Source organism: Phoxinus phoxinus (genome assembly GCF_949152265.1).
Source record: "Phoxinus phoxinus genome assembly, chromosome: 11".
Lineage (NCBI taxonomy): Eukaryota > Metazoa > Chordata > Actinopteri > Cypriniformes > Leuciscidae > Phoxinus > Phoxinus phoxinus.
In genome coordinates, this window is record NC_136886.1 from 19,850,816 (window position 1) to 19,876,313 (window position 25,498).

Consider the following 25,498-nt stretch of genomic DNA (forward strand, 5'->3'; position numbering starts at 1 on the left):
CCTGAGCCCCAGATTGTCATGGTTGAGCTCTAAGACTATACAGGTGCTGGTCATATAATTAGAATATCATGAAATGAATTAATGGGCACTAATGAAAATCCCAAATTCAGTATCTCAGAAAATTAGAATATTACTTTAGACCAATACAAAAAAAGGATTTTTAGAAATGCTGGCCAACTGAAAAGTATGAAGGTGAAAAGTATGAGCATGTACAGCACTCAATACGGGGCTCCTTTTGCCTGAATTACTGCAGCAATGCGGCGTGGCATGGAGTCGACCAGTCTGTGGCACTTCTCAGGTGTTATGAGAGCCCAGGTTGCTCTGATAGTGGCCTTCAGCTCTTCTGCATTGTTGGGTCTGGCGTATCACATCTTCCTCTTCACAATACCCCATAGATTTTTTATAGGGTTAAGGTCAGGCGAGTTTGCTTGCCAATTAAGAACAGGGATACCATGGTCTTTAAACCAGGTACTGGAAGCTTTGGCACTGTGTGCAGGTGCCAAGTCCTGTTGGAAAATTAAATCTGCATCTCCATAAAGTTGGTCAGCAGCAGGAAGCATGAAGTGCTCTAAAACTTCCTGGTAGACGGCTGCGTTGACCTTGGACCTCAGAAAACACAGTGGAACAACACCAGCAAATGACATGGCATCCCAAACCATCACTGACTGTGGAAACTTTACACTATACTTCAAGCAACGTGGATTCTGTGCCTCTTCTCTCTTCCTCCATACTCTGGGACCTTGATTTCCAAATGAGATGCAAAATTTGCTCTCATCAGAAAAGAGGACTTTGGTCCACTGTGGTTTATTAAATCTAGAGTCATTGGGATGTCTACCAGGACATTTTCAGAGCACTTCATGCTTCCTTCATTTTCCAGCAGGATTTGCACCTGCCCACACTGCCAAAATAACCAAAACCTGGTTCAATTACCATGGTATTACTGTGTGATTTCATGTAATATTCTAATTTTCTGGGATTTTGATTTTGTGGGTTTCATTAGCTGTAAGCCATGATCATCAAAATTATAACAAATAAAGGCTTGAAATATCTCACTTTGCATGTAATGAGTCTATATAATATATTAGTTTCACCTGTCAAGTTGAATTCTTGAAATAAATAAATGTTTTGCTGATATTCAAATTATATGACCAGCACCTGTATGCCATATTACTAGAGAGAAGAGCAGCACCATCTCAGGAAGGATGAATACCATCTCTTTTCAACAGGTCAGGTCTGCCCCAAAAACTTTCCCAATTGTCTATGAATTCTATATTATTTTGCTAACTGTGTGTGTGTGTGTGTGTGTGTGTGTGTGTGTGTGTGTGTGTGTGTGTGTGTGTGTGTGTGTCCAAAATCATGTTTGATATTTTATGTTGCGCATGATGCAATGACTTAATAATTCATTTAAGCAAGCTAGCATGAGAATATTTATTTTCAACATTCAACAGCAGCAGTAGTAAATACACGATTAAAAATCATGTAATGTGTTTTGCAAGTTGTGTATGATGCAAGATGTTAATAATGTACACATTTAAGCAAAGCAGCAGCACTAGGAGGAAGACAACTTTTTCTGTAAGGTTACAGGCAAGTATTACTTACATAAGAACCTGTTTTAAGTGAAATTATGTATTTTTCTATGCAGGATTACATGTTAGCTACCATGTGGTTTGCTGTTTGTCTCATGACCATATTTTGAATTTAATCTGGTTAAACCAGCAGTCCGGATGCTCTGTGTGGAGCAGGAGCATCGATCCCCCGAGGACCACACAAGTGACTTTAGATCTGACAAGCCTGAAGCATTTTCAATATTGTTTCCCGTGTGTGTTTTTTTCTGGCCAGCCTGAACGAGCACACAAAGACACGTCTGCCTTTTCATGGTCCTTGAAGCGACATTCACCTAGTCCGTGGAGTGGGTGCTGGTATAAAATGACTATATACTGTTTCCATCATGGATGAAGACATCGCCAGCCCCACTCCAGCCCCAGAGCTCAGCCAGCCGCTACGGAGCAAGAACCAGAGCGAGTCAGAGCGATCGCCAGAGGCTGCCTTCATTCCGGAGCCCGAGCCCAACGCAGAGTCAATTCAGGTGTGCGTGCCTCCAATAGCATCAGTAATTGAGGGCATTTTAGTGCAGTTTGTGGGCTTGAATTGGTGACCTGCCCACCCTCCTGTCACTGTGGCTGAGGTATTTGAACAGAGCTGGGTAAATGTATTGTGTGATGTGGATGAGAAGGCTTTTGCTGCATTTCGGTCACTGCTGGTTCTGTCTAGTTCCATTATCATATCAGTCTAGATATGTCCAAGTCATCGCTGAAAAAGCCCAGTTCTAACTGTCCAAGTCATGGCTGCCTTCAGCTTCTCAGCTCCTCCAGTGGTTCCGCTATTCTGGACGGATCCTCTAGGGGCTTCCTAGTCATCAGTCCCGCCTTGGCATGAATCTCTCAGCTCCCTCTCAAGCCTCCATGCCCCGGATTCCACCTCAGCCCTCCGACCTATCGGCTCGACCTTGGCTCAACACTCTCTTGGCTCACCATGGACTCCCTAATCCCTCTGGCTTCACCTTGGTGCATCGTCTTCTCCACCTCGGATTTCTGGGTCAGTGGCTGCGCCTCGACCCTTCACCCATCTAGCTCCAACTGGCTCCTCTTTCCCTTCAGTTCCTCCATTGTCCTCACCAGCACCATCTCAGCCCCGGTCTGCAATGCCTAAACACCTCGGTTGAAGGATGAATCAGTCTCTCTAAATCCCTCCTTTTCGAGAGCCTGCTCTGCTCTGATTGGCTAGATGGTGCAGTCTGTTGTGATTGGTCTACTGCGTACAGCGCCTGTCGGAAGCAACACGCCTATTCGCCTTATTCACCTCGAACATTCCACCGAGCCTGAGGGGTACACTTACCACTTCCGGGAGTTCTCACAACGCGATTTCTCTCAGTGCAATGGTGCCTCACTGCTGTGTTCCCCAAATTATTTTACTCCTCCTAAAATGGTAAAAACGAAACATGCAAGAGCGTTTTATAACGGCTCCCGGTACCCAGATATGACAGAGCTACCGCAGCACAGCAGAGAAGTAGCTGAACATTTCTTCAGCAAGCCGACGCGCTTGGATTTTGATCTTGGTTTCTTTGACGTGAACGCTGTTAAATTTGCATATAGTGCAGGAATTACAGATTAGATTTATATTTGTTTTGCAGAGACAGTTACGTTGGCCAGTGTAAATGGAACAGTTTTAACAAACCGGATAGCCTATCTGATCATTTAAAACTCATGAATGACCAGGCGGAAACAGACCCATTTTTATTCGAAAATATATTTACACCATCAAACACACTTTATACAGTTTGATTAAGCGACAGGCTCATTTCTGTATTGTTTTCATTGATCACAGAGATTTTCTGGGGTCTTCCTACTGAAATGAACATTTAGGGGGAATGGGGCGAGCCCTTGTCCTTTAATAAAACAAAGTGCATTTGATTATAATTAACATGACAATGTGTACAAAACTAAAGTAGCCTAAATTAACGTTTATTTTTACGTTTTTGTCAGTCTGAGGTGTCGTTGCCATAACGCGTTGCTATGGGTTGCGTCACTTGTGTGTGACTGTCTTGCTTCAGATTTGACTGAACCGAAGGATAAAACCTTCGATCCAGTAAATGTATCCCTTAATTAACACAGCCCGGGGGATGTTGCAGTCGGTACTGGCCCACTGCGCCACATTTTGTTCTCCACATAACTCCACACTGGAGTTTCCATTGCTGGTGCTGCTGAATCGTATGCGTCGGAGTCAAACTTCCGGGTTTGTGTACCCCTCAACGGCTTTCGAGTTTTCAAAATGCCCGCCAGGTGAATAAGGCGAATTACCATAATTTGATGTCAGCTCTGTCTGGAGGCTTCCTACAGCTCAGCGGTTGAACTGTAAAGACAGTAACGATGACATTGATTTTACCATATCAATCTGAGCGCGAGTCCGATGATGAAACATTGGAAGAACTAGTCATTCAAACCGAACCTCCATCGCAAGGACGACTCAATCAGGATGTTTCTCATATGCTACTCTGTTTGAGATACATTATAGATGTTTCAACTGTAATTCCTCACTATCAGCAACTATAATTAGTGATATACACATCAACAAACCGTATCTGTATTTCTAATTTATTGCGGTGCACAATTTATTGCGGTGAACTGTATTAATAACAGCGCATACATTAGCCAAGCACTAACGTGAATGACTGATAACAAACAAATCTTGCTCCATCCTTTATCTTTACTCAAAGTAGTAAGAACGACAGACAATCTGCATTAATAGACACAGTAGGTGGCCCACAGCTGATTAGCAGAAGTATTTCAGTAAGACAGTAATAACATGAGTTCTCTTACGAGAGATACTCTCGTACTGCGTAGAACTACGCTAGGGGAAAATCATTTTCCACGAGAATACTGAAGCCAAAAAATTATCCTTAATTTTGTATAAATGTAAAACGCGTTGCCGCAGCATACAGACATAGGCGAGACAACTCGCGCGCCCATTGGCTGCTCTGCGGGCAACTGCTTGAGCCTATCGAGCGAGACCTAGAGTGATGTCACACCCACGTTCCGCCGAAATGGGCGTGGCTTAGGGCTATAAATATCCGAGGAGAAGCCGCACTGTGAAGAAGCACCTCAGCGGGACGAGACGAGAAGCTGCTGGCCGCGCCGCCTCCATCGCCTTCCTGCTGCGCTATCCAGCGCCTATATCCTTTCATTGCTACTAGTGTGTGTTCGCCGGCGCGACACACACTTCTAAAAGAGCTCACGTCTTTTTAAAGATGCCTTCCTACGGCTCGTGCAGAGCCACACTCAGCGGCGGGGGCCGCCATTTTGTCTGCGTTTCCTGCCTGGGTGAGCAACACGCAGCTCTGGCGCTCGCTGACGGCGGCTGCCCTCACTGCGAGCTGTTGCCCATAGCGACTCTGAGGACTCGCTTGGCATCATTCCAAGAGACTGCGCTCACTGCTGTTGTGCCGCGCCGTAAAAAGCGCCGCGCTCAGCGGATTCCGGAACCTTCTCCCAGCCGTCAAAGCTTGCCGGTGCGCCCGCAAGCTGCTTCACCGGCGTCATCGGCTTCGATCCCCGACGGACAACAGCCGGCTACTTCCTGCCCAGGGAGCGCACTTAGCCTGCATCCAAGCCAGCGCCCATTCTTCCGGAGCTTCACGAAGAGGTTGCTAAGTCTTGGAGCTCCCCGTTTTCGATCAGGGCACGGTCTTCTGTTTCTCTGGCGATCTCGGCTGTCGATGACGCCAAAAACAAAGGATACCTCTCCCTGCCGCCGGTCGAGGAGCCTATTGCAGCGCACTTATGCCCGCCTTCCGCTGGACGGCGTGCTAAGATGGCGCTGCCCTCAAAGGCTTGCCGCACGACGTCATCCCTGCTCCACCGCGCTTTCGCCGCGAACGGACAGGCCGCGTCAGCGCTGCACACCATAGCCACGCTCCAGATCTACCAGGCTGATCACCTCCGCAAGCTGGACGAGAAAGGATCTGACGCGATCTGTGTGGCGGACCTGAGGAGTGCTACAGAGCTCGCTCCCCGCGCTACCAAGTCTGCAGCACAGGCCATAGGTCGGAGCATGGCCTCGCTCACCGTGTCTGAGAGGCATCTCTGGCTAACGCTCTCTGACATGTCGGACTCGGAGCGCACCGCGTTCCTCGACGCGCCACTTTCCCTTGCCGGCCTCTTCGGAACCTCGGTCAAGGACTTCACCGACAGGTACGCTGAGGTGCAGAAAGCGACACAGGCTATGAAGCACTTCCTCCCGAAGTGCTCCAGTTCTGCAGCAGGCCGTGCAAAACCGTCTGCTCAGAGCTCACAGCCTAAGCCTCCGCCCAGCGCCTCCTCTTCTCAACGCCGCCAGACGCAGAGCTCGAGACCGCGCTCTCGCTCTTCCAGCCGCCGCCCCGCCCCGCGTGGCTTGCGGCCGAAGATTGCGTTGAAGCCAGAGGCCCCGAAGTTGTCCTACCACTCCTAGGAAAGCGACGGTGTCCAAGTCCCGCTGCGGCCGGACTTCCACCGAAGATTGCCGCTCGTCCAGTCCCAGGAAAATCCATTAAAGAGTGTATTTTCTGGTGTCCCGGCCACGGCCGATGGTGTTTCATGTGTAGTAAAAATGCCCACTATTCAGTGCCTATCCCTACACATAAGCACAGCCCCTCACACAGGGCTTGCGCACATAAAATCGACTCAGATCGATTGCGCATTAAACGTAGCAAACGTGCCCACGACCCAGTGCCCACAAACGCTACTTCCTGCATGCCTCACGGTTTCTGTAAAAACGAAACCAGTGTGCAGGCGCTCTGCTCAGGCGAGCGATGCTATAAAGATGGTAAATGTGCCCGCTACCCCGCTCCCACATCCACACACAAGCATAAAAGTTCCAACGGAACTCGTCCAGCCCTCCCCCTCTCGGTTAACCACCATAGAGGAGTCGAGGTGGGCATTCTGCCCGCTGTTATCAGCGCGGCCCCCGCCTTAGATGTTTCGAGCACAACGCTTACGTCACAGCTCACCGAAGCCGCTGTATCGCGAGCCGATCAGAGCGTGCTTCGCACCCAGCCCTTAGCAACCCGTGCACAAGCATGGGCGAAGCTTCCTGGAGTTTCAAAATGGGTGCTAAACATCATAAAAGAAGGCTATTGGCTACAGTTTCACTACAGTTTTACAGAGACCACGGTAGAATCGAAAGTAGCACATCTACTTCGAGCCAAAATTCTGAAACTACTGAGCAAAGGGGCTATAGAACCCTTATCTCAAGCTCAAAGCGAAGGGGGGCTTTACAGCAGATAATTCCTGGTACCCAAGAAGGACGGAGGTCTCAGACCCATACTAGATCTGCGGCAACTGAACAAAGGGCTTATGAAGCGTCAGTTCAGGATGCTCACGACCAGAAAAATCCTCACGCATGTTCGCCAAGGGGACTGGTTTGTGTCGATAGATCTAAAGGACGCGTATTTTCAAATACAGATAGCGTCACGTCACAGGCGATTTTTGAGATTCGCCTTCGAGGGTCAGGCATACCAGTACACAGTCCTGCCTTTCGGCTTGTCCCTAGCACCCCGTACATTTACGAAGTGCATGGACGCAGCGCTCGTGCCCCTCAAACTCCGGGGCATTCGAGTGCTGAACTATTTGTACGACTGGCTCATTCTAGCCCAATCTCACTCAGAGATCATGGAGCACAGAGCTATGTTACTGGATCACCTCGAGAATCTCGGTCTCACAGTAAACTGGCACCCCAGCGCACACTGGATATTCAGCGCGCAGTCGTCTCTTTTCGCTGCGGCACTGTAGTCCCTCTCAAGAAATTCCAAAAGATGCTAGGTCTGATGGCCTCAGCATCATCAGTTCTCCAGCTGGGCCTGCTGCGCATGCGCCCGCCGCAGTTCTGGTTCAAAGAGAGAGTGCCTCACAGAGCGTGGGCCGCCGGTCGGCTTCGCCTCATGGTTGATCAAGCGTGCATCGCAGCTTTGAACCCTTGGGGGTCGAGAGACTGGTACCATTCAGGTGTAAGCCTGGGGACTTCCTCGAGACTGAGGGTGGTGTCTACGGACGCATCCAACACAGGATAGGGAGCGCTGCTCGAAGGCAGACTGCTTTTTGGCCAATGGTCAGAACGGGAGAAGCTCCTTCATATAAACTGCCTCGAGATGTTAGCAGTGAGCAAAGCGCTAATGCGCTTTCGTCCCCTGATAACGGGGTGCCACGTCCTGGTACGTTCAGACAACGTATCGGTGGTATCCTACATAAATCGCCCGGGGCGGCCTCAGGTCCCTGACTCTGTACAGGCTAACCAGGTGCCTCCTGATATGGGCACGCTGCAACCTGCTCTCGCTGAAAGCAGCTGAAAGTTCCGACAGGAGAATGGTCTTTGCACCCACAGACAGTACGGCTGCTGTGGAAGAAATTTGGCAGAGCGGATGTAGACCTCTCAAAAAGCAAGGACGCGCTGACCCACTCGTGGCCTTGCTGTCCTCTATACGCTTTTCCCCCTGTCTCTCTCCTAACCCAGGTGGTGGAACGGTTCAGGGAGGAAGGATGTTCAGTGCTGCTTGTAGAGCCACTCTGGACGAGCCAGCCTTGGTTCCCAGTTGTGATGCAGTTAGCAAGCACCACCCCGTGGCCAGTGCCTCTGAGGAGGGATCGCCTTTCTCAAGCCAATGGCTCGATCTTGCATCCTCATCCAGAGCTGTGGTCCCTTCATGTGTGGGCCATCAACGGGTACCCGCTGACCTCCCACAGGGAGTGTAAAACACGATCACGCAGACCAGAGCTCCGCCTACGCGACGTCTCTATGCCTCTAAATGGTCGGTGTTTTCTGGTTGGTGCACAATTCGTGGTGTGTCTTTCTATGGTACTGGAAGCCATGAAAGGTCATCCCTTTTAGCCTTTGCAGGAGATTGATCTTAAACACCTGTCGTTCAAGACGGTGTTTCTTCTGGCTCTCGCTTCAGTGCATAGGGGACTTACACGCGCTCTCAGTGAGTGCAACGTGCATGGAGTTTGGGCCTAATGACTCTAGGGTTATACTCAAACCTAAGCACGGTTATGTTCCAAAATCCCTAAATACACCATTCAGGGCACAGGTCATTTGCCTGTCTGCCCTACCAGTCACTGGAGGAAATGAGGACGAAAGCTTCCTTTGCCCAGTCAGGGCATTAAGAGCTTATGTGTCTCGCTCGTCTGCTTTCAGACAGACGGAGCAGCTCTTTGTTTCATTCAGCGGGCGTTCTAAGGGACTAGCCGCTTCGAAACAGAGCCTATCCAGATGGATTGAGGACGCAATAGCGCTAGCTTACACAACCAAGGGTATGCAATGCCCATTGGGTGTCAGGGAGCACTTCACGAGAAGCATGGCTTCATCGTGGGCCTGGTCAAGTGGGATTGCCTTGGAAGATATCTGTATGGCGGCAGGCTGGGCCTCCCCGTCTACATTTATAAGGTTTTACAACCTAGCAGGGCTGCTCTGAGCTGCCGTATAAGGAAGATAGTGGCTAAAACCCTCTTCTTCCAGGATTCCCTGTGAATCCCCTGGGTGATTGTGTACTGTATGAACCCCGGGCGGTCGCCCTTGGGTCTATGGTGTCGGATCCCAGCATGCACGGCGTTTTACATTAGGTTCCCCTAGCGTAGTTCTACGCAGTACGAGTGTATCTCTCGTAAGAGAACGTACTCGGTTACTTACGTAACCTCGGTTCTCTCTAGAGAGAGGAACGAGTACTGCGTATCCTGCCGTGCATGCACTCTGGTTGCTTCACTGTAAAAAATCTGAGAAATTAGCCCCCGAGAGCGATACTTATAGCCCTAAGCCACGCCCATTTTGGCGGGACGTAACGCGGAAGGGCGCGAAGCGCCCTCATTGGGTGTGACGTCACTCTAGGTCTCGCTCGATAGGCTCAAGCAGTTGCCCGCAGGGCAGCCAATGGGCGCGCGAGCTGTCTCGCCTATGTCTGTATGCTGTGGCAACGCGTTTTACATTTATACAAAATTAAGGATAATTTTTTGGCTTCAGTATTTTTGTGGAAAAGGATTTTCCCCTAGCGTAGTTCTACGCAGTACTCTTTCCTCTCTCTAGAGAGAACCGAGGTTACGTAAGTAACCGAGTACGTTTTTACTTACATAAAGTACACAATATAAAACACAAAACTAAGTATTTTGAACACCCGGTAGAAAATATATACATCAATAATTATTCATTCTTACAGGTTGTGATTCTGAGAAAGCTGGTTCAAATAAACTGGGTACTGACCCATCTTTCAAGGGCGAGGGGCACCATATAATATAAACATAATAGGGGCACCATATAATTGGCATTGCTGATGTTACATCACATCAATCCCATATGCAAAACTAGCCCATGTCAGTGCAGAGACGAGAGAGAAGAACTGTTGTTCTGACATCTGATCTGTCAGTTGTTCAATTAAATGATTAATCTAGACAATTGCATTGGGTATTTGAGCATTCTAACATTTTTATCTTGCAAAATGTGTCCTGTCAACCTTCTTCTAAAGTGTCCGTTATTGTAAATAATTAATTTATTTTAAATTCAGGAGGTGGCACAGTTACCTGTAGCTATACTATTCTGTCCATCTATTCACACTTTATTGTTAGAACTCTTTGGAAACTCGTTTAAAAAAAAGTTCCACTTTTATCAGGGAGATACAGCAAAAAATTGTATCTGAATTCTACTTGATGATTAAATTAATTTAATTTGGTTTATGTGGAGTTCTCTTGACTGTGCACTTACGTTTAATATGCACTGAAGCAGCACAGTTTATAAGATAAACCTTAACCGAAGTGTGTTAACCTGTAACATTCTAACAAAAAGAACAGGTTTAGCATCCTATTTAATGATATTAGCCCCCATTTTGAGCTTCAGCAATTTGTTTCACATCCAAACAATACGTATGTTTGAATAAATAACAGTGTGTTGAAAACAAGAAGCGCTGACTTTTTGAATTTCCTGGAAAAGAGCTCATTAGAATGTTTCTGGTATCAACATTCTGTGACACTTCAAGAAGAGAAGATTCCCTCTATGTTTCCAAACACAGAAGGAGTTAGAGTAAATAACTTTCATATAGATGTGTTATAACACCCTTTGAGAACTTTCTGCCTCTTGATGATTGTCAATGCTGTACTCAAAATGTTTTTTTTTTATATAAATAGAAATAAAAAGATGTTATGTATTATTTTCAACCATATTGCTGTCACACATTAATATGCATTTTAACCTGTAACAATGATGTTATGGCTTCTGCTACACAAAAATATATGACTTGAAAAATATGTTAAATAATTTAATAAGAATAAATCCAACAAAGAACAATAAAGTTGCATCCATTCACTGTATAAACTTATCAAAGTTATATATAAGCTTTATTTTTTTTGTTAATTAGTTATTACAGTGTATATATCTTTATGTATATGTTGTATTAAATTAGACACCATTGCTTTATGTCATATAGCTTTTATTAAGTGTTTATACTTAACACAGTGTTCACAGTTGATTGCTAAAGACAAAAAATAACAGAGGACGTCTGGCATTTTCCACTGTGTATACAGTAGTATTACAACCACCTGAACAGATCACCTGACTGTCACGTCATCAGAACAAAACCCAGGTGTCTCAGGGCATTACAAAGAGAACAACAAACCTACTGTGAACTTACCTTTCAAAGTCTTTGCTATGTGAACTGGTGAGGCCATGATAAAGATTACTTCAAATGTTGCATGTGCCCATTTTGGCTCTACAAATGTGAATGTCCGGAATGTGGAGAGTGGCAGTAATGCACAGCTTGCAGACCGGACAAATTCTGGCAGACTACACTCTCGATCTCTTTACAGCTCTGACGAAGCAAAACACTCAACGGGAGAGGCTGACGAGGACAGAAGCCACATTAGACCTCGTTCAAGATCTTTTTATGCTTGTGACAATGATGATGAAGGACCAGGTCATTTTAGCAGATGCAATGCCATCAGACCAAGAGCAAGATCCCTACACCGTGAGGATGGGAAAAAAAACACTGGTGGGATATGTATCACTGCAAAGCCTCCAATCAAAAGACCTAAAGGACACTCAAACAAATGGGATCTTACAGGTGCGTAAGTGAGATATTTTTACCTTTAAAAAAGAAGAAGAAAAAAGTTACATTTAAAGCATAAATGGCAGCATTGATAAAATCATAAATAATCACAAATACATGTGTACAATTAATTTAATTTCCCATTAATTTAGCCCTGAAATGTGAAACCTGATAACCCCAAATAATGCGTATATGGTTACAAAATTATCCGGGTGAAAAGAAGGGACATTTTTTTATTATTATTGTAATGATACTTTATTAATTACTACATTTTTCGAAAAGAGAATTTACACAACTAATTATATATACTACAGGGAGATATTCATTTTGGGATTTGAGGAATGAATTATTGAATTATTAGTGTTTAACTAAGTATCTGAAAGTAAAAATAGGAGAAATGAACAATGAAATGACCATGCACATTGGAAAATCCAATATAGTGACAGTTAAAAAAAATCTCTAATCTGATGACCGATATTGTGAATCCTTAATGCAAAGTCCCAACCTAAAACAATATCCAACTAAATGAGAAAATAGTTACATGCTAATAGACATTTCAAATGAGAAATTTATATAGTGTCAGATGACAAGACACATCATGTAAAAATTACAGCAAATAAACGAATTACCAGGTCAATTTTGATCTTAGATTTTTGAACATCAATATTAATATCACTATTATTAAACTCATAGTGCTGTATCTTTTATTTGTATTAACTCTGAGCAATTGCACCTTTAATATATCAAAGATAATACAGTCACAGCTGATTCTGAAACATGCTTCATTTAAACAGGAAATAAAGGAAGTCTAAAGGGTGTACCCATGATGACCATTTCTGAGGTAGATAACTGGGAGATAAGCTCTTCTGCCAGGATGAAATACGGTCAGTATGTAGACTGGGAAAAGATTGATCCAGAAGCGGCCATCCGTTATCGGAAGATCTTCTCGAGTGACCATTATGAGCTCAAAGCAATGGGCCGTACAGGATTCTGGTCCATGCCTCATACTCTCAGAGCCAAGGCTTACCAACACATCATCCACAATATCGAGAGCACATCCACCAACACTGATGTGGACACTTATCTTGCCCTAGTTGGGAAGCTCTTTGGAGAATTTCAAACAAGCACACACCCTTTCCCAAAGTTTATGGAGGATGGGGAAATCCCCAGATACTGCCTAAATAAAGCAGGCCTGAATTCAGTGAAAAAAATTCTCATCTGTATAACTCACCATTTTCCTGATGTCACCTTCTGTCCCATCCTGTCCGCTCTAGTGTCCCTTCTCTTGCACTTCAGCGAGGATGAAGCCCAGTGTTTCCACAGTATTTGTTCCCTGGTGACCTACACAGACTCTAAAAAGCGTTACATTGACCAGACTTTCCTCACTTCACGTGCTTCATGCATGACCTTTGGTGACCTTGCCAATAAATACTGCAGAGGCATCCGGAAGCTGATAGCCAGCTCTCACCAGAACCTGTTCGAGTTCTACTCTGACTGGATCTTGTGGATCTTTGCCGATCTACCTTTTACATACGCTATCAGAGTTCTGGATGTCTATTTAATGGAGGGCTACAAAGTTTTATACCGTGTAGCTCTTGCTCTACTCAGCCTTTACAAAGTCTCTGTGTCCTCACGAGTGGCCCACGTCGATGACTTCAGACAAGACATTAAGAGTTTTGTGGAGAACGTGGCACGGCACAGTACGATTGACGCACTGCTTCAGAGGGCTTTTAAAATACAGCTGCCCACACGCAACCAACTAACTTATCTTTTCAATGCCAACAAGCACGCACTCATTCATAAGGACATCCACAATAAGAGGTGAGGGGTTTATGAGGTCAATAAAAGTATATATATTTTAAGAATTTCAGAATTACTATTTCATATGAAACTATTTTTATCTCCTAGTTCATACCAAGCAATGGATTTCCAGAACTTCAGCTCCTCTGTAGTGACTGAAACCGAGATGAGGGTGGTCTGGGCTTGGATTCCAGAGCGATTCGCTCTATTCAGTCCTGTGCAGCTATTCAGTACAAATGTGCACGGCAGAAGTCTCTCCATGTATGTTATTTCTAGACACACTCACATGAACCATTCCACAAAATAATTTGAGGATATGGTTTAATCACATAAAATCATGCTTTTAGAAATGCTATACATAAAATAAAAACATTAAACTGCAATCATCATCATAATAATAATTATTGACAATTTAAATAATAGTTCTATTAATTATTAGATTTAATATATTGCATTTCATAATCTTTCTTAGTTTTATGTTTTGTTTTTATCAAGTGTTTGAAATCCATTAAACAACCCATGATATAAAAACATTAATTGTGTGATGAATCATCAGAATCAGTCAGGTCCAAGATTTATTATAGAATGGTCGACAGAAAAAAGGTCAGGCACGGGCAGAAGGGACAGAGCAGGGCAGGCAAAACCGAAGTGATAGTCCAGGCAAGGGTTCAGAGGCAGGCAGCAAGCAGAACATAATCCAGTTACAAGGCAGAGGGTCAATGGGCAGGCGGCAGGCAACGAGAAGATCAGATCAGATGGGGTCAAACACAGGTAGGCAGAAACACGTGAGAAATGCTCCGAAATGTTCACAACAGCAAAACAAGACTTCGCACTGGTTGTAATGCGAGTGTGGTTTTTATGTGTGTTGGGAACGAGATGCAGGTGTGTGAGTGATCAGTGATGGCAGGTGGATTGGGGATTAGTCAAGGAATGATGTACTATGGGAAATATAGTTCGTAGGGGAAAGTCAGTATGCGGGTGAGGGCGCCCTCTGGCGGCCAGAGAAGGAGGTCATGAAGTCGGTGATCGTGACAGAGCCCCCTCCCTGTGAGCGACTCCTGGCGCGAGGATGCTGGCGGCGTCGGGGTCTACCACGTGGTCGGGGAGCAGGTCTGTTCGGGTGGTTTTGATGGAACTCAATGGTGAGAGTGTAGTCCAGTATGTCCCTGGAGTGATTTGTCGAAGGATTTTGAATGGACCCACATACCTAGGGCTGAGCTTCTTACAGGGGAGCTGAAGGCGTAGTACTCGGGTTGATATTCTGGACCAGGTCGGCGACGGCGGTCAGCCTGTCTCTTGTAGTGGCGGACTGCACGTTGGAGATGAGTGTGGGCCTGGTTCCATGTTTCCTCGCTGCGCAGCAGCCAATCGTCCACGGCAGGTACATTTATGGGTTCGCCAGACCACGGGAACAAGGGAGGTTGGAAGCCTAGGATACATTGGAAGGGTGTCAAATCAGTGGAGTGTTTCTGAATGGAGTTTTGGGCATACTCAGCCCAGACCAAGTATTGACTCCAATCTTCTTGATGGCGATGACAGTAGGTCCGGAGGAACCTAATTATCTCTTGGTTTAGGCATTCGACCTGCCCGTTGGCTTGGGGATGATATCCAGATGTGAGACTCACGTTGACTTGAAGTGTTCTGAAGAAGGCCGACCAGACTCGGGAGGTGAATTGGGGTCCCCTGTCAGAGACAATATCTTCAGGTAGGCCGTAAAACCTGGACACCAGGTTGCAAAGTTGTTCAGCCGTTTGTAGAGGGAATTTCCGTCTGGGCGTTGGCCTGTTCGAGCTCTGTCTCAATATCCCATTGAGTGGGACCAAGGATGAGATCGGGGCTCAGGACCGTATCGAGAGTGTAGGAGGTCGGTTCAGGGTCGTACTGTCGGGACAGGGCATCGGCTTTTGTGTTTTTAGATCCGGGACGATAGGTGACCGTGAACTGGAAACGGGTGAAGAAAAGAGACCAGCGAGCTTGTCTAGGGTTCAACCTCTTGGCGGTGTGGAGGTATTCCAGATTCTTGTGATTGGTGAGTACAGTGAAGGGATGTGTGGTTCCCTCCAACCAGTGCCGCCACTCCTGAGGGCCAGGCGGCCCTCATAGCCAAAAGCTCACGATCTCCCACATCATTATTTCTCTCTGCGGCATTGAGCTTCCTAGAGTAGAACGTGCAGGGGTATAGTTTAGGTGGGGACCCCTGAAGTTGGGACAGAATTGCACCAAGATCCGTGTTAGATGCATCCACCTCCACCACGAAGGGCAACTCGGGATTAGGATGATGCAGGATGGGGGCAGAGGTGAATCGTTGCTTTAGCTGGTTGAAAGCGTGGGTGGCCGACTCATTCTAGGGGAGACGCGAGGTGCCTTTCCTCACCAGAGACGTAAGGGGGTTTGCCACAGTGCTGAAATTCCAGATGAAGCGGCGGTAGAAATTGGCAAACCCGAGGAAGCGCTGTAACTCCTTCAGAGTGGTGGGTTGTGGCCATTCAAGAACCGCCCTGACCTTGCCCTCGTCCATGGCGACACCTTCAGGGCTGATGACGTATCCCAAGAAGGTGGTGGATGTCTGGTGGAAGTCACATTTCTCAATTTTAGCGTACAGCTGGTGCTGAATGAGTCTTTGAAGGACGGCTCGGACATGTTGAACGTGGTCTTTCAGGGTGTCAGAGTAAATCAAGATGTCATCGATGTAAATTATGGTTGTTTGATAGAGCATGTTTCGGAATATATCATTTATAAAAGACTGGAAGACGGCAGGGCTGTTTGACAGGCCGAAAGGCATGACCAGGTATTCATAATGCCCTGTGATGGTGGAGAAGGCTGTTTTCCACTCGTCCCCTTCGCGGATGCGGATAAGATTGTAGGCACAGCGCAGGTCAAGCTTGGTGAAGAACTTCGCTGTGCGGAGAAGTTCCAGGGCTGCGGGCACCAGGGGATGTGGATAGTGAAACTTGATGGTACGGTCGTTAAGGGCCCGATAATCTATACATGGTCGAAGACCACCGTCCTTCTTCTGGACGAAGAAAAAACCAGCTGATGCTGGAGACGTCAAGGGTCGGATGAAGCCCTTTGCGAGGTCCTCCTCAATGTACTTCTTCATGGCCTCTGTCTCCGGTTGGGAGAGAGGGAAGATGCGACCTTTGGGAGGTGTGGAGCCAGGCACCAGGTCAATGGCACAATCACTGGTGCGATGAGGAGGAAGTTTGGAGGCTTTTACCTTACTAAAGGCCTCTGCAAGGTCATGGTATTCAGCTGGAAGGTGGTCTAGCTCTGTCCCTTCCCGGGGAACGGTGATTCTTCGGACGGACAAAGGAGTGACGGAGACGAGACAGGTGGAGTGACAGGAGTTACCCCAGCGGACAATTTGACTGGTTCCCCACCGGATGTGTGGGTCGTGTTTACGGAGCCAGGGTAGACCCAGGATGACTGGTGTGTGAGGAGCATGAAGGACATAAAACTGGATGCTTTACAGATGGAGAGCTCCTGTCGGCATACAGATTTCTTGGGTGATGTGGGACACACGGCCGGAGCCTTGTGGCCGCCCGTCGATGGCTTTGACTGTAAGAGGAGAATGGTAAGGGATTAGAGCAATGCTGTTTTGTAGAGCAAAGTCTTGTGACATAAAGTTACCGGCGGCTCCGGAATCTATCAGGGCGTTGGTGGTAACTTGACAGCCATTAATTGTGAGTACAAGGGGCACAGACATACAAGAACTGGGGTTAAGGGCGTCAACAGTTAATCTCACCGGTCTTAAATCTCTCAGAGGAGGTCGAGAGGGACATGTGATGCGGAAGTGACCCGCCTCACCACAGCAGAGGCACAGATTTTGAGACCTTCGTCGATCTCTCTCCTCCAGGGTCAGTCGAGAGGTGTTCACTTGCACGGGTTCAATATTGTCAGCAGACGCGGGGACGGAGACTGGAAACAGGATGGCAACTCGCACGGCGAGAACGCATCAGATTATCAATCTGGATGGCGAGGTGAATGAACTGATCTAACTCTCTTCCCTCATCGCGACAGGCCAGTTCGGCTGGCATCTCGTGACTCAAGCCTCTTCGGAAAATCACCTTTAATGCGTCGTTGGTCCAATCCGTCTGCACAGCGAGGGTTCGGAACGTGAGCGCATATTCAGCGGCGGTGGAACGACCCTGAGTGAGTTTGAGGGGTCGACCGCCTGCTCCCTTACCCTCCTTAGAGTGTTCAAAAACCTCCCGAAACTGCTGGAGGAAGACCTCGAAAGTGGGGAAGACAGTACCATCCGTTCTCCACACCGCTGTAATCCAGTCGAGTGCTCTGACGGTAAGTATGGAGCAGACAAAGGCGATTTTACCAGCCTCAGTGGAATAAAGCGTGAGTTGCTGGGCGATGACGAGCGAACATTGCAAAATAAAGCCCTTACATTTACCGGGATCCCCATCAAACTTCTCGGGAAGTGCAAGGCGGGGACGCTCACGGAGGGCTGGGTCTCGGCAGCTCGGACAGCGGGGTGGTGTGTTTCCTGCGGAGGCGGGCTTGGAGCGGGAGTTTGCAGGGTCTGGATGGCTTTCACCAACTCCTCTGTCAACGAGGTAAGGTGATTTAGTTGGTGGTGATGAACGGCGAGTTGGTCAGCTTGGGCAGAGAATGCAGCGGATAACGAAGACATAGTTGTTGAACCTTGTTGTGGCGAAGTCTTCTGTGATGAATCATCAGAATCAGTCAGGTCCATTTTGCAACAAGTTTTATTATAGAATGGTCAACAGGAAAAGGTCAGGCACGGGCAGAAGGGACAGAGCAGGGCAGGCAAAACCGAGGTGATAGTCCAGGCAAGGGTTCAGAGGCAGGCAGCAAGCAGAACATAATCCAGTTACAAGGCAGAGGGTCAATGGGCAGGCGGCAGGCAACAAGAAGATCAGATGGGGTCAAACACACGTAGGCAGAAACACGGGAGAAACACTCAGATATGTTCACAACAGCAAAACAAGACTTTGCGCTGGTTGTAATGTGAGTGTGGTTTTTATGTGTGTTGGGAACGAGATGCAGGTGTGTGAGTGATCAGTGATGGCAGGTGGATTCGGGATTAGTCCAGGAATGATGTACTATGGGAAATGCAGTTCGTAGGGGAAAGTCAGTATTCGGGTGAGGGTGCCCTCTGGCGGCCAGAGAGGGAGGTCATGGAGTCGGTGATCGTGACAAATTGAATCATAATCAATTATTATAAATATCAATGAAAAATATTTAATGGTATTAAATATTGTTTTTCAAATGCATACATTTTCTTTTTTTGAAAATAGGTTTTATTCCAAAGTTGAGGGGCATGATCCAACCGTTTTACTCATAAAAACGGCAGATGAAGAGGTATGTCTGTATTCATCTGTAAACTTTAAGGGAAAAAATGGTTCAAAACAAAGCCGGACATTATTCTTCAGCTTGTAGCAATAGCAGAAACATTTATGGTGCTAAATAGGACCTTTTTATATAAGGTTCCGTAAAGAACCATGCTTTGAAAGTGCCATTTACAGTAGAACCTTAACTGTGTAACAAATAGCCTCTTTAATAATAGTTTATTTTCATTCATATTTTTCATTTTATATATTATTTATTAGCATTATGAGTGTGTCCCTTCTTCTGTCTATCTGGTCTTATAATAATACATTAAAAATGTATAAATAATAACATTAATAAATGGTAATTGACAAGTGAACATGAATAAAAACATAAATAAAATACAAAATAAATGTAATGAAGTTCAAATGAAATGTCTTCACCAATGTTCCCTCTAATTTTTTTCACCACTGAGCAATTTTTTTTTTTTTGAGCGCACATTAACCATGAACTTGAATTTGTTGTATTGTTGACAAATGCGCCCCGGGACCGCATCGTCTGCTTCCTCCAGAAGCACTTCGAACTTCTTCGCCAGACTGGTCACGTCATTCAGCCCATGATCAAATTCACCAACTGCATTATCCAACGTGTCCGGCTCAAAGGCAGCCCACTCTTTGAGGTCATTTTTAGGGAAGCGGGCATCCAAATCAAATGCTCACAAACTTTACGAACAAACAGAATAATGTCCCTTGTGTTCACTTGTTCACTGCACTCTCACTTTCCAAAACTGTGAGCGCTCGTTTGCCACAGTGAACGCACTCTCCTAAATATTGCGCACGTAGTTTCTGTATTTTCGCTCTGGCAATGCAGTGCACATCCATGACCGTAAGGTTACTGCGCTGTAAGCAGGTGCACAGCTGAGCGAGTTCCTCAAGCACTTCTGCTAGCACAGTGATTGCAAATTTGTCCTTGGTGTCGGTCAGTTTTCTATGACAGTATTTCGCAATGGGGTCAGAGTCAGCTTCTTTGGCGCAGTATTCGGTCAACGCGCTGAAATTTTGCAAAAAAGCGTGCACAGCTTGGTAGCGTGACAGCCAACGCACTTCATTCAAAGGTCTAAAAGACAGCGAATCCACTTCCAAAAACTCTGCCATCTCTGTGAATTTGGCTTTCTTCACAGATGATCTGCAAAACATGGAGTATACTGTCCGGAGTAGCGTTTCTACCTCTTTCATTATAGGGACATCTTTCCATACGTCGTCAATTCCTAAGTCCTCCCTATGGGCCACACAGTGTTGCTCAGTCAGGTGCGGTACCTGATGCTTCAGTAAAGCAGCCACTCCTTTATGTCTGCCTAACATGACAGAAGCACCATCTGAAGTAAACATGACCATTTTGTTCATGTCTAGTGCATGGTCTGCGTAGAACTTGGTAATGGCATCAAGGATGTTTTCTGCAGTGCATCCTGAAAGCTGAATGATTCCAGCAAAAACTGTCTTGTAACTGAAATCAGTTTGCTCCCGAAACTTAATGTAAAGCACAAGCATCTTATGCACTGAGATATCGGTACTTTCATCCACAATTAGTGTGTGGACACAAGCATTTCTTATGCTGCTTATCATCTCAGTCTGCACAACTGAGTTGATACATTGCACAAATTCAAAAGCATAATTTTTGCTTCTCCAACTCTGAGGTAGGTCGATGTATTTTGCCATATGATCGTGTATATCCTGAACTGATAACATGGACATGTTGGTGTTAATTGCTAGCATCACGTTGTCGATCAATATTTTTATTTGTTCAGGGTCGGATCGTCCTCTCTGAATTCGTCTCTCTCGGGATTCATTAGTTTCGGTGAAAATTTTATCGATAGAGTTCCAATGTCTAAGTCTTAATGTTTTCAATGCGTCTACATGGACTTTCTCTGTCAGATGACGCTTTAGGTAATCAAGCTTCCACTCGGACCAATGTTTCCCCCGAGCGAACTCTTCTTTTGCTTTTGCCTCCGAGCAGAATTTGCAGATCACGCCACTCCTTTCTTCATATGTAAATATGTCTGAAAGTTTTATCCTACCTGGACCATCTTTTGTGTCAGTTTGGACTATTTCATCTAGCCACTCATGTTTAAACGTTAGGCAGACCTTTTTCTGAGGAACCTGCTCTGCCTTTCTCTTCGCCATGGTACTAGCCTACTGTATAACTGCTGGGGCACGCCAAGAGTAGCCTAAAATGATTACTTTGTATGTAAACATTCGAATGTACATCCGGCTTGGTTGTCAGTCACATGTCAGTATTTTAAATGTTTATTATCTAGCTTGCATCGCCTTTGATGCTCAGATGTTTAACCCCTGAAAAAAAAAAAAAAAAAAAAAAAACGTTTGTGCGGTTTGAAAAATGTGCGCGGTCTAAAAAATCTATTGCTCGGCCGCGCGCGCGCAGCTTAGAGGGAACATTGGTCTTCACCATCCTCTATGAGGGTTTTTACGTCTATCGTTATTTGTGCATTTTTTTATGTTATTGAGTGTCAGTTTCTCTCAGATTCTGTAACACCCCACAATCTCATCATCTGCTATCTAGGTAGAAATACACAAATGAGTTTAGAGTACAGGTTTAATCCACTTAAGTTTATGAAGGCCAAAGGTAGCCATTGTAAATGGACAACAACAACTGAAAAAAAAAAAGTAATGTGATAGCTTTAATGTTTTTGTGAGTGGGCATATTCATAAACACAAGTAACAATTGAAAACTATTGATATGGATCATACATTCAATATCTTTGTCACTTACTTGCTTATAGAAAAAGAGCAGAAAAGTATCCTTACGTGAACGGAGCTGTCACACATACATAAAAAAAGAACGAAAAAAAGAAGACGACGAAGAGGAAGATTTTTTTTTTGACATGATTAGTAGTTACAGTTTGAGGGTTAAAATTAATAGACATTTTTAAAAGGCCATAACGTATCTTTTAAGAGTGTGTCATGACCAATGTTGGGGGTAACGCATTACAAGTAACTTAGGTATAGTTACGTAGGTAGTTACGTAATCAGATTACTTTTTTCTCAAGTTACTAGTAACTAGTGTTTTTCAATTTATTGACTGACAGCTCTCCTGTCCCCATGTTGAGAGAAATCATGAGTAAGTGTGCCATTGTCTTCACTGTGTAAACATGATGGTTATTGTAGTATTAGAATAAATGTGAGCAGGCATTTACTCATCTCAAAGGTTCAGTATTACTCAAAATTAATAAAAACAGTGAAATGCAATCTCAGAATATCACGCAAACCTGCAATGACATATTCAATGACACATATAATTAATGTATTTAATCTTACCTTATGTAACATTACAATGTCTTTGCTGCTGACCTTCGATGATAACGTCAACATTACTAATAAGCAAAAGTTTCATTGTTTAAAATTTGTATTGCTGAGGTAAGCATGTTGAACTTTCTTCTCTTGGCTGCATCCTATTCTACTGCATCCTTTCACTTTTGGTGTGGAAGGGCCTTTACATTAGCCAAAAATAGAAAATAGAAGTTGCAATAGAAGTTAAAAAACAAACAAGCAAGCACACCCAGGTGATCAAGTAATGCAAAAGTAATGCAATGCAATTACTTTTTTAGGGAGAAACGCAATATAGTAGCCTAATGCATTACTTTTAAAAGTAACTTTCCCCAACACTGGTCATGCACAGTCTGTGTAGAGGGATGATTAGGCTTCATAAAATCAATAATGATGTGGCTTTGAAAAGATTTTTTGGCCATTACAGGTTTTTTTTTTTTATATATAAAAAAAAGCTTCTTCAGGACTCTATGCTTCTAAATAGACCTGTTACTATGTGAAAATAACCTTTAAAGAACCATCTTGTTTTAAAGTGTAGCTGTACAAAACCTTACATGCTGAAATCTCAATATTGTTTTACATTTACGTTATTTTGTTCATGTCATCGCAGATTTGTGGAGCTTTCTTGTCTTCTGATTGGGCACACAAGAATTGTGATGAAAAGGGTTTCAAGTTCTTTGGCACAGGAGAGTGCTTTGTTTTCACTGTGAGTAAGTCTCCATTTGACATCCGATTCAATTGATTTGTTGTGCTTTAAATTGTACTTGATGTCGCATTGTATGCACCAGAATCTGATTTGCGGTAGTCGATAACAGAACAATTGAATTCCTAATTGCAAATACATTTTCAGCTGCGACCAGGAATGGAGCGGTACCAGCGTACAGTGCTGCAGATCTCTGGAATGTGTGACAAAAGTGATCAAACTCTCTCCGCTAGCTCTCGAAGACCCACTGCGGCCTCTCAGGACCAAAGATACAAGTCTTCTTCCTTCTGCACATCGTCAACATTCAAATTCATGGCAGGAGATGATGAGACACTTTTTATTGGTGAGCCCCCCCAAAAAATAAAAATAAAATAAAAACCTTGTATGAATATTAAGCAAGTGTGAAGGAAAGGTTTCTTTCAGAATACAGTTATCCCCTATTGTTATCATAAACAACGTGGCTGCCTCTCAGGCTTCATATGTGCATACCCCGTGTGCACATTTCACCAGCAAACATGCTGGAACGTGGCCTTTGTGTCAACATTACTGGGAAAAAAACAGTGTCTTCCTTAATATAGATGAAATGTTGTGTATACACTCCTTCACCTTTACTTGCGGTCTATAGGTGGCGATGGCGGCCATGCGCTCTTCCTGCAGGCTGATCTGACAGCTGGCTATTCTGAATGCTGCGATACATTTGAGAGTCCACCACTCTGCAGGGGAAGCTTCAAGATCCAGTCTCTAGAGGTGTGGGGTATCCAGCATTCATTGTCTGTTCCACCGCTGCTTTCACACTGAAGACTGTAGGAGCGCTGTGGAGGAATGTGTCCACATATATCAAAGGTCACACTGGCAAAATGACATCATGCTTTGAGACAAAACTATGGACAGTAAACATTTAGTGTAGTGCAGTCACAGTGAAGGAATACTGTACATGTACATTGTTGTGCTACTGCAGTATGAACAGAAATAAATTGTAAATATCATTTAAGATTCAAATTTCCACAATGTTATTTATTTACATTTCCAAAGTCTTTTTTATTGTATGCCTTATATTATTTTTCATATTTGTAGTCCTGTCATTCTCTGCATTTCTGGAATAACTACAGTTTTCAAACAGCAGTTTGTTGAATTTTAATAAACATTCAAATCTACAATGTTGTAAATAGAGAACTTTTACACCAAATAGATACAACTGAAATTGAATCATGGCTGTAGTAAATAAAGTGGATATAAAAAGAAATGTGTGTGAATGGAATAAAATACTGAGGCATGTAGCACAAAGCTAGTTACAATGGCTACCCATACTGTATGTTTGAGTTTGAGCAAACTCTGGAAGTTCAAGGAGGAACTTATACGCTACATGGCTAACTTTGCTCCAGAGCAGGTTTTATTCTGGGTAAAAGATTGCAAACCAAAACTGAACCAATAAGTTGTGTGCAAAGTAACATATTTGACGCCACATTGGACCAGCGGTTTGGTAAATGGATTGATGATTGAGCTGTGGGCGCCATCTTCTGGCGCCTCCATCAACCGTTTTGTTACTGATATTTTTCAAAATATCTTCTTTTGTGTTCAGCAAAATATATTCATACTGGGTGATTCATTTAACTCCCTTTAACATGTGAAAAACGTGTGCTTTTATTTGCCATGTTTGATGATTACTTTTACAATGATTACTTTTGTTCATGTACATTTTGAAGCTTGAAATGTTGATTAGACTTTCAATGGATGGACACAATTTTTAAAGGGGACCTATTATGCAAAATTCACTTTTACATGGTGTTTGAACATAAATGTGTGTTGGCAGTGTGTGTACACAACCACCCTATAATGATAAAAATCCAACCAGTGTTTTTTTTTTAATCCCCATAAATTATAAGCACTGTCTCAGAACGAGCAATTCTTAGCCTGGGAAAACCCAGACCACTCTCAGTTGTAACTGAGTTAGGGTCTGGCAAAGCTCCATAGACAATTCATTTCCACAGGGGCGTCACCAACGGACGTCGCTCAAATGGCTCTGGGCGCAATTGGATAGATCTAAAACCAATCAGAGCGACGGAGAAACATCTGAGACTCTCAGCAATTCTCTGTTTGTGTTTTTCAGGAAGATGTAGCAATGGCTTCTGACGACTTTTGCCGTTTTTGTAAATGACCATTTTAAATCGCTTGAAACAGACGCGATAGTGGCATCCATTTCTGTAATGTACAAAATCTGCGTCACCGTCGCTGCTCTGTCGTCATGGTGTAAAGCCCGCCCCAACGTTTCTGATTGGTGCCGCGATTTCGACGGATTGGAAATGGGTTTCAATGGGCTCTTTGCCAGACCCACTTGCAAAGCAAATCTTAATTTGCTCGAAGTGGTCTGGGTTTTCCCAGGCTAAGCTGTTCTCAGAATTAATGCAATATGACGTAGAATTGCACAAGCCCCGCCCACGACTGTTGATTGACACTGCAGTTTGGGCATAGACCCGCCCTGAGTGAGCTGGACACAGTCCGCCATTGTTTCGACGCTGGAGCAGCTGTAGAATGTCTCCGAAAGCGATTGAGGTGTTTTGTTTTTTGGATGTTAGAATAAACATAGCAGTCTTCATTTACTCTCGTTGTTACTCGAGGATTAACCAGTACAACTGCTCTCGTGATCCAGCTTACAGTCTCCGGAGCGACAGGACTAACGTTACTGATCACGGCAGAAATGAAAGTGAGAGCGAGCACTTTATGACAGCTCGAGCTCAT

At 44.8% G+C, this 25,498-nt stretch overlaps 1 protein-coding gene across 3 annotated transcripts; it reads left to right on the plus strand.

Moving 5' to 3' along the window:
• Nucleotides 1-11,119: 11,119 nt before the first annotated feature.
• On the plus strand, nt 11,120-24,002 carry LOC307006854 (TBC1 domain family member 24-like). 3 transcript variants are annotated; one of them, XR_013799527.1, is made up of 7 exons: nt 11,120-11,629; nt 12,409-13,435; nt 13,523-13,675; nt 18,688-18,751; nt 22,670-22,769; nt 22,910-23,105; nt 23,388-23,996. XR_013799527.1 is itself a non-coding variant. In XM_079628301.1 (7 exons), exons 1-7 carry the CDS (start codon nt 11,236-11,238, stop codon nt 23,558-23,560), a joined length of 2,103 nt encoding a protein of 700 aa, XP_079484427.1. In that variant the 5' UTR covers nt 11,129-11,235; the 3' UTR covers nt 23,561-24,002. The 3 variants fall into 3 exon arrangements, 2 of the variants coding, with proteins under 2 accessions (XP_079484428.1, XP_079484427.1); XM_079628301.1 differs by having other exon boundaries at nt 11,129-11,629; nt 22,670-22,765; nt 23,388-24,002; XM_079628302.1 differs by lacking the exon at nt 18,688-18,751 and having other exon boundaries at nt 11,123-11,629; nt 22,670-22,765.
• Nucleotides 24,003-25,498: the final 1,496 nt, after the last annotated feature.

Bases quoted from the DNA above. Each gene is read 5' to 3' on its own strand.
- LOC307006854 (XM_079628301.1), top strand. From the start codon at position 11,236: ATGATAAAGATTACTTCAAATGTTGCATGTGCCCATTTTGGCTCTACA. The intron at 11,630-12,408 runs GTGCGTAAGTGA...TCATTTAAACAG, and splicing joins AAACAAATGGGATCTTACAG to GAAATAAAGGAAGTCTAAAG. The intron at 13,676-18,687 runs GTATGTTATTTC...TTTTGAAAATAG, and splicing joins CACGGCAGAAGTCTCTCCAT to GTTTTATTCCAAAGTTGAGG.